This window comes from Lactuca serriola, chromosome 4, assembly GCF_051521515.1.
Source record: "Lactuca serriola cultivar US96UC23 chromosome 4, Lser_US96UC23_V15, whole genome shotgun sequence".
Lineage (NCBI taxonomy): Eukaryota > Viridiplantae > Streptophyta > Magnoliopsida > Asterales > Asteraceae > Lactuca > Lactuca serriola.
Genome location: NC_136411.1, coordinates 239,586,038 through 239,595,976, shown reverse-complemented (window position 1 = coordinate 239,595,976; position 9,939 = coordinate 239,586,038). Strand labels below are relative to the sequence as shown.

General features: G+C 35.2%; 2 protein-coding genes across 2 annotated transcripts; one reads left to right on the top strand and one right to left on the bottom strand.

Moving 5' to 3' along the window:
• Positions 1–2,776: 2,776 nt before the first annotated feature.
• LOC145099254 (uncharacterized) lies at positions 2,777–4,460 on the bottom strand. The gene is made up of 7 exons (XM_079036845.1): positions 4,394–4,460; positions 4,321–4,337; positions 4,089–4,262; positions 3,867–3,998; positions 3,647–3,784; positions 3,351–3,551; positions 2,777–3,044 (listed from the first exon to the last, which is right to left on the bottom strand). Exons 1-7 carry the CDS (start codon positions 4,458–4,460, stop codon positions 2,901–2,903), a joined length of 873 nt encoding a protein of 290 aa, XP_078892971.1. The 3' UTR covers positions 2,777–2,900.
• A 3,631-nt stretch (positions 4,461–8,091) lies between these two features.
• LOC145096871 (uncharacterized) lies at positions 8,092–9,206 on the top strand. Its single transcript, XM_079034228.1, has one exon. The coding sequence runs from the start codon at positions 8,140–8,142 to the stop codon at positions 9,043–9,045; it is 906 nt and encodes a 301-aa protein (XP_078890354.1). The 5' UTR covers positions 8,092–8,139; the 3' UTR covers positions 9,046–9,206.
• Positions 9,207–9,939: the final 733 nt, after the last annotated feature.

Below are 9,939 nucleotides of genomic sequence, written 5' to 3'. Positions count from 1 at the left end.
CTTATATAACTTGCATGCAAGCACCAAATGAATCAAGATAGCATTTTTATGACTTAATGCACCTAAAATATTCTAAAAGGACATCTCCTTTGGTCTTAGAGTGGCTCATACTCATTATGTCCAAGAAAAGGGACTAAAAGCTCATAAAACTTCACATGGCAAGATGTTAAGGAAATACAAGTCAAGATCAAAACTTTATACCTTCTGAAGTTTCCCAAGGGGGTAAAGATCTCAGATCTACAAGCTTCCTTCCACACCAAGGCTCCTCAATGTATCTTCTTTCTTCCTTCAAAACACCAAGAACACACTTAAGCTCAAAACAAGCACTCAAGGGATTAGGTTTTGCAAAAATGTCACAATAGGAGTGGAGGATGGAGAGGTGAGGGAAATGAGGTTATAAGGATGGTTATCTAGGGGCTCAACCCTGAAATTTAAGGTTTCCAAACCTGGCGAGTAAGCCTCGTGTACACTGATGTACGCCCAGCATACTAGGGCATGCTCTAGTACACTAGGCGTACGCACGTACGCATGGAGTACTCCCATTCCTCCCAAATTACAATTTTTCCACTAGAGCTTCCAATTGATGCTTCCATCCACTTAGGGACCAAAACACGATATAATAAGATTATAGGGTTGAATTTAGAAGTACTTGAACACCGGGATGTTACAAATAACATCATGATAGATGAAATGTTGTTATGTTTACGTTAAGATCAAATGAGATAACTTTGATGAATTTCTAGTTTAGGTTATTATGTGCACATATATATGGAAAAGTATTGGATAGAGTATGAAAGAAAATTATATCTAATATGAGGGACCTGTGTGGGATTCCAAAGAGAGATTATGGGTTAGATGTTACATGGAAACAATAGAGATGTTAGAGCCCAACTCTTTAAATACCAACGAGAGTTGAGATATGGGATCATTTTTCATGATGTGCGTAGTCACCTATGAAACTAGCTAGAGATATGAAAAAGGTGGGAAATGAATTTATTTATTGTAAGTTAAGTTATTGTATAGCTTAGTAGACATATTGCTTCATAAATGTGATTTTCCATATATATGAGGTTCATGTATTAAGCCTTAAAGGGAGTGGGCTTAGAAGCATCAAGGACATTGGACTAGACTTTTGTTTCATGATTTATTCTTGTTGCTTTAATTGTGGTTAGGATATGAATTGGTAACATCTGTTAATGATTTCTGGAAATACTTTTAAAGATTTTTCTAAAACTCTGATATTTTCAAAATTTTGAATGTTAAGTATATGAAAAAATACAGTTCGTTACAAAACCAACATTCTTTTGAAGACTAAAGGGGCTGACCAACTTCGGGTTAAAGGCCAATGTTTGTATGTTTGCATGTCTTGTGTTGTTTATGGTATTTTGGGGAACTCACTAAGCTTTAGCTCACAATTGTGGATTAAATAATTCAGGTACTTTATATGATTGTGGAAAAGCGAAGACATGAGTGTAGACACTCACGGACAACGTTTGTATTTTTTGATTCCACATTACTTATCATACTCTGATTATGAGGTTATGTCTATTGAAGAAACGTTTTTTTATTGATGTTTTTCTTTATGAAAATTGTATTTTATCTTATTTAAAAATGAAAGTTTATGCTGAAATTTGGGACGTTACAAGTAGCAATGTTTATGACGTCATGACAGATGCAATAATTGACGGCGATAGTGTGGAGTGCAACCCAAATGTAGGGATGTAAAGAGAAAGAGATGTCGGTGGTGACCATTTTAGACGACAATGGTAGCTGAGAGCAGCGATGCAAATTATGGTGGTAACAGATGTATTTGTAAGACAATGGTTGTCCCAAGTTCTATCAGTGGATATAGGGGTGATTTGATGGTGTTGTGAGTGAGGTGAAGTTGGTGGCCGGAAGTGGCAGCTGATGTTGGTGCCTCACATATGAAGTCATTTGTATTAGAGATTAGGGTTTTAACGAGAAATTGAGGTTAATGAATTTTTGGAGACATGTGGGATAATGTTTTTTCGCTTTTTGCTTAAAAGGTGGTCTAAATTTTAATATACATCTAACCCAATCAAGGCGTTGTATATTCATGCTATCTGGATTAGGAGTCGTATGTTCATTGTGACATGAAAACCACGCCAAGGACGACATGATGGGTGGGGTTGGTTTTGTCGTGGTTCAAACCATGATTGACAACGTTTCTCTTTGCCTATCTCTCTCTTAATCTCTTAACACTACTAGAAAACTAGGGCAACAGCTACGGCACAATCCGTAGCTATTCGGTAGGTATAAGGTGATACCTACGGATTTGCTACGGAAAATGCCCTGTAGCATAAATGCCCGTGGGAAATTTTTACCTACGGACTAGCTACAGAATAGCTACGAATTTTTCCGTAGATATAATACCTACGGAATAGCTACGGCCAGTAATTGCTACGGAATACCTACGGATTGCCAATGGGTGTATGTTCCTACGGAATAGCTACGGAATCACATGGCTACAGATTTTCTACGGATTACCCACGCAAGTATTTTCCTACAGAATAGCTACGGAACTGTTTAGCTACGGATTTCCTCCGAATTAACTACAGAACTCAAGTTTGACTAAAATTGACTTTCTTCCTACGGAATACCTACGGACCTATTTAGCGACGGATTTCCGTAGCTAGTCCGTAGCTAATTTCATTTTATCAAAAAAAAAATTTAATTTAAAAATTTCCATTTGTTGTCAAATACCATATCAATTCAATTTGTCCAAAATACACCAAAAAATGTCCCTAATACCAACTTTGACACATTCAATTCCATTGTCTTAAATACCATACAAATGTCTCAAGTACCATACAAATTAAGCATAACAAAACAAGCAAACAATACAAGTGTTTACAAATTCAATTGTTCCAAAATACATATCAATTGTCCTCGGGTGGATTATCGGGGGGACCACGGGGTTGATTTCCAGACATATTTATCATCCTCATAACCATCTCCATTTGTTCTTTCATTTGGTGTTGTTGTTGTTCCATGACAGAAACTTGCGCACGCAACCTATCATCCTAAAAAATGGTGACACAATTCAATACTTAAACAATAATAGCAATGTATTTTAGTTTATTGTAACAATGCATTTTAGTTTATAATTATAGCGATACACTTAACTTTTAAACCATAATAGCAACATATATTTATTTATTATCAATTGAATCAATATTATCAACAAACTACATAACCTTTAACCATAATAGCAACGTACTTTTGTTTATTATCAATTTAATCAATATTTTCACCAAACTACCTAAATGTTAACCATAATAGCAACATACTTTTGTTTATTATCAATTTAATTAGTATTATCAACATACCTCTTGTTGCGTGCTATCCGACTGGGTAGACTGGGTGGATTGGGAAGATGGAGTCCCTAAAACCAAAAAATGTATATTTGATGCTCCTATCCCATAGATAGCACCCTTCTTCTTTCCTTTTCTTCTAAGTTGGCTTTCCTCCCATACATCTACATCATCCTTACGATTTGAAGGATCTTCACCAAATTTGTTGACCAACCCCTACATATACACCTCTTACAAATTACAAAAAACAACATGATTGTCATATACAAAAATGAGACAATCAATATACATAAATGATAAAGATAAGTTACTAGTGCTTCTTTGGCCGTCTGCGAGCAATATTCAACATTTTCATGATTTCCCTCAAAATATTTTTTCTTGGACTCGGCAGTACCATGCGTCTTCACGAAAACATCATATTGTGTGGGTGGTTTACCCATCATTTTTTCCTACATAAAAGTCAACGTGCAATTAATGTAGTTAGTGTTATAACAAAATAAGAATAATAAAATTTATTATTGTGATACTTACTAATTTCCTACGGTGCTGGTCAAATCCTATACTACTCGCAGTGTGTCTTGCTGTTGACCCACTAGAATCTGCGGTGTTGCGGTTCTGCTGAGCGATTTTTGAATTCTTTTGCCACTTATCTGTGGACCAATTCTTTGAAAAGAAAAAATATATATAAGTACAATAATATAATAAGAAATAAAAAAACATAACAAAAAAATAATAATGTATCATATCCGTTACATCACACAAACGTTGCCACACAGTCTCCGGTACGCATTCGGGTCGGTAGTTATGCATCCCATCATAGTAGCTACAAAACTTTGGAGGGAGGGGTTTCCCATCATTTCGTGCCATGTTGGCAGATTGTCTCCTGATACCTTTCATCCTATCTTTGTATCTATCCTTGAGGACACACTTGAATGCATCAAATATGTTCTCATTCAACAAAAAAAAATCAACATTACCAGCTCACATTCAACAAAATTAAACCTAAAACAAAGAAATTTTTAAAAAGAAACAAAAAAGAAAAAAAAAATAGGGTTTACCTTTGTTGGCTCGGCGACGGGAAAATGCACCAGGAAGAAGCACTGACAATGGCAGTGCCGTCGACATCGGAAAAGTGCAGGAGGAGGAAGGGGCGCCGCCACCAGGGGGAAGAGTGCGTCGACCACCAGAGAGAGAGAGAGAGAGAGAGAGAGAGTTGTTAGCGTTTTTTTTTTGTTCTTGTCTAACAGATAGCTGCGAGAGGGGGAAGACAGAAAAGGGGTGTTTTTCATTTAAAAGAAACTTACGGATTAGCTACGGCCAGCAAAAAAATGAGAAAATGTTGCAGCAGGAATCGAACTCGAGTCTCACACGCATTTAACCAACATTCTTACCAATCGGTCAGGTATGCCACTTCCTTAATAGTTTAGACTCCAATTGATTTTATTTTGTTTCTGGAAAAATAAAGAAAAACGGGGTGGGGTAAGAATCGAACTCCAGTCTCCTGCATAACTAACAAACACACTTACCATCCGGCCGGGCATGCCACATACTTGTTGAGTTAGTCTCCTATTAATTTTATACACTTTCGTTTTTCGATTATTATTATTATTATTATTATTATTATTATTATTATTATTATTTTCAATATTGAAGTCTTAAAACTTTTTTTTATGATTTTATGTATGTGTGCTTATTATTATTATTATTATAATTATTATTATTATCTTTTCAATTAATATTCAAGTCTTAAAACTTTTTTTCATTATTATTAATTTTTTTTCAATAATAATAATATTCACAAACAATTAAAAATGTGGTTAACCACAAACAAACAATTAAAATAATATACGTTTGATGTATAAATTAAATACTGAAAAAATATGATAATTATGGGAAATATGTATATTTGTATAAGTATGTATGTTTGTGGTTATGTATATGTATGTGTGTGTATGTATGTGTACGTATATGTATATGTAAGCATTACAATGTTAAACAATGAGCAATGGATTATAGTGTTAAACCAGTAAACAAGTAATGGATTCGGTATGTGCACATGGATTTATGAATGATATTAATAGCTAGAAGTTGGTGAAAATATAGATAATCATATATAATAGAGGTGTGAAAAAAACAGAGCGACAAAAACAACATTTGGTGCCCGAAAAATCAAAAATAAGGAAAATTCATAGTTAATCCGTAGCTAATTAGCTACAGATTTTTCTTATTTTTGATTTTTCGGGCACCAAACGTCGTTTTTTCGCTCCGTTTTTTTCACACATCTATTATATATGATTATCTATATTTTCACCAACTTATAGCTATTAATATCATTGATAAAATCGCGTGCACATTCATGATCCATTGTTCGTTTAATGGTTTAACACTATAATGTTTATGAATACGTACACATACATCTCACAAACACATATACATACACATATACATGTACACATATACCAAAACTCATTCATGTATATAAATATACATATATAAACATAATCCATCACAAGTTGGTGAAAAGTACAGACATTACAATGTTAAACTATGAAACGAGTACTTGATCTCGAAGGGGCACACGACTTTATGAACGATATTAATAGCTACACGTTGATGAAAATATAGATAATCATGTATAGTAGAGGTGTGAAAAAAATGAACCGAAAAAAAAAAACAACGTTTGGTTCTCAAAAAATCGAAAATAAGAAACATCCGTAGCTAATTAGCTACGGATTTTTCTTATTTTGATTTTTCGGGCACCAAACTTCGTTTTTTTCGATCCGTTTTTTCACACCTCTAGTATAAATGATTATCTATATTTTCACCAACTTATAGCTATTAGTATCATTCATAAAGTTGTGTGCACATACGGGATCCATTACTCGTTTAGTAGTATAACACTATAATGCTTATGAATACGTTCACATACATCTCACAAACACGTATACATACACATATACACGTACACATATACCATAACTCATTCATGTGTGTAAATATACATATAAAACATAATTCATCACAAGTTGGTGAAAAGTATATGTATTACAATGTTAAACTGTGAAACGAGTACTTGATCCCGAAGGGCACACAACTTTATGAACAATATTAATAGCTACATGTTGGTGAAAATAAAGATAATCATGTATAGTAGAGGTGTGAAAAAACGAAGCGAAAAAATGGCGTTTGGTGCCCGAAAAAATGAAAATAAGAAAAATCCATAGCTAATCCGTAGCTACTTAGCTACGGAATTCTAACAGAAAGCATACTCCGTAGTTAATCTGTAGGTAATTAGTATTCGTAGGTATTCCTTATCCATTTCGTAGCTAATTAGCTACATAATAGCTACAGATTTGCATATGTAGCTATTCCGTAGCTAATTAGCTACGGATTTGCATTTGTACCTATTCTGTAGCTAATTAGCTACGGAATAGCTACGGACCTGCTTCCGTAGCTATTTCGTTACTAAACCTACGGACCTGCTTCCGTAGCTATTTCGTTACTAAACTAGGACATCCCATTATGTAGCTGATCCGTAGCAATTCCGTAGCTAATTAGCTACGGAAATTTTCCGTAGCTATTTTCCGTAGGAAAACGCTATGTTTTCTAGTAGTGTAAACTTACAACACATAGTATAGAGTACAAGTGTAGTAAGGTAACGTAGAATGGCTAACATTGCTTAAGTGTATGATATAAAAATGATAATGACACGATGACGAGTTAACAACAATTTTAGAGAGAGTACATGGTGAGCGCCATTGGTATTATAAATATGAACCGCAGTACAAGTGTAGTAAGGTAACGTAGAATGGCTAACATTGCTTAAGTGTATGATATAAAAATGATAATGACACGATGACGAGTTAACAACAATTTTAGAGAGAGTACATGGTGAGCGCCATTGGTATTATAAATATGAACCGCAGTACAAGTGTAGTAAGGTAACGTAGAATGGCTAACATTGCTTAAGTGTATGATATAAAAATGATAATGACACGATGACGAGTTAACAACAATTTTAGAGAGAGTACATGGTGAGCGCCATTGGTATTATAAATATGAACCGCAATCATTATTATTTAAAAGTTAATATACACATGACTATTTGAAACAAAAATAAACAGATATTTATGATTGTTTATACTCTATATTATCAAGAGTTGTTAGAAGTGACAAAGTTTTCTCACATATATAAATATGCATTAAATGACAACGGGAGTCGATTCTTTTTGTATGTCTTGATATAAGTATAATATATTAATGTCACCCTTCTCATTTATCGATAATTTGTTATAATCTTGTTATTTTTTTGGTTAAATATAAGATATAAAACATTTCTAAAACATCCATTTCTTTATTTATATTAAACTTTTTGTATTTTAGTAATCCATTTACTAAAATATTACATAATAATAATAAACAGATAATAAAAAAAATACGTTTTACTTTCACGTTTTATGTTTGTCAAATTTCTCCTTGTTTGTCGGCTTGTCTTTAATATAATTCTAATATTGTCAGCTTCTAGGGCCCCAAATATATAAAATAGTAAATGAAATTTCTTCCCTCAGCAGTTAACAATGACTAACACGAGTAGTAGCATTCATACTCACACAAACCGACGAACGTTGTTCCAGAAGGAAGCGCCAGACGGCAACTCAGACCTACCGTTCCGAGTCAACTTTATCTGGCTGACTCCTACCCCTACCCCCACCTCTCCCTTCCACCCTCCTTCCTCCCCTTTCGTCTTTCTATAAACTCCCATCGCCTCCCCATAACTCCAGCGTTCTCAAACCAGAGAAACGACATGGAGGTTATTCTACCCCTTAGTCCGACAAAGGACTTCGACTTCAATTCTTCAGCATACCCTAGCGCACCCTCGACTCCAAGACTTCTCGGCGACTGCTACTTCAGTGCTCCGAACAGCCCTACACGAGTCACCGAGTTACACCGTGAGTTTGATGAGCTCTTGGTTTCCGATGGCGCACAACGATACAATTCTCTTGCAACTGTTCCTTTCGCATGGGAAGAAAAGCCTGGCGTTCCGAAGTCATTCATTAACGTATTTGATAGTGATTTTGCGTTTGATGTGAGTGGTGAACTCTATAGGGATTCATCAGCCACGGCTGAAGATCTATTCGACGGTGGCGTCATCAAGTCTATCGATCCACCGCCACCTGTTCGTGAAATTAAGAACAGAGAGATTAAAACGTCGAGGGGAAGAGAGAGAAGCTCGTCTGGTTTAGTTTCATCAAGAAGTAGAAGAACAAGATCGCTTCCTCCGGTTAGAGGCCTAGAACAACCACCGGTGAGACCTACGACGGATTCAACTTCCACCACTCTTTCCGCTTCTGGGTCCGGAAAAGGGTCGAAAAAATGGAGCTTTAAGGATCTTTTCTTGTTCAGAAGTGCTTCAGATGGTCGAGCCATGGATAGAGACCCTTTGAAGAAATACTCGGCCACCTTCAGGAAACATGATGAAGATCTTAGAAACTCGAGCATACGATCCGACAGGTCCGGGTCTGGATCCGGGTCGACCAGAAGAGGACGTGTATCGGCTCACGAGTTGCATTACACCGTCAACCGAGCTGTTTCGAATGACATGAAGAAGAAAACGTTCTTGCCTTACAAGCAAGGTATTCTGGGAAGACTAGCGTTTAATCCAACAGTTCATGCACTCTCAAATGGATTCGGGGTTTCTAATAGAGATTAAGTAATATGTTCAAGTAAATCTTGATCTTTTTTTTGTTTTTATAGGATTAATGAATGAATTTGTTTGTTGTATAAAGAGAACTGTGTTCCTAGATGTTTTAGACATCATGTAATCATGAAACAAAAATGTTCATATTCAACCAAAACTTTATATTCTTTTAATTTAAGATGCTTAACCTGTTCATGAGATCAAATGGTAACACCACATGGTTTCTTTGTTTCTGCTCAAAGATCAAGTAGCCACCTTGGAATTGGAAAAATCAACTTTAAGTATCTGTAATAGATTAACCTCAATCAATCTTTGGATATGAATAATCTAAGAAAACAAAATATCCACACAAGTTGTTGATGATCTCACCAAAAATGAAAACGGAAGTCAAAACAGATTGCATCATCATATTCGTCACGTTTATAATTAAAACAATAAACCCAACTACCATTCATGATAAGGATGAAAAAAAATACAAAAAAAACAACCATAGAATCGTACACATAAAAGAGAATATGCATGTTTGATCCTTCAACTTTGTCTCACTCGTGGTAGTACCTTACTACGCAAAATGCAATTAAATGACCGTTATGCCCTTGATATATATATATAATACTATTCGTCGTCAGACTTGGGCGAAAAGTCATGTATCAAATAAGACAAGTAATTAATTGAGGTGAATAGTAAACATCATGTGGTTGAAAGGAGAGTGAAGGCTTTGGTCAACCTAAAGGTGCCATGAGAGAGCCTGGTGTAGTTGTAAATAAGCCATGCACCTACATGAAACATGAGGGGGGAAAAGTGCTAGTAGATAAGACAACTAATTAATTGCTATTGCTATTGCTATTGATAATAAACATCGCGTGGTTTAACTGAAAATGAATCCCTTGGTCAAGTTAAAGGTAA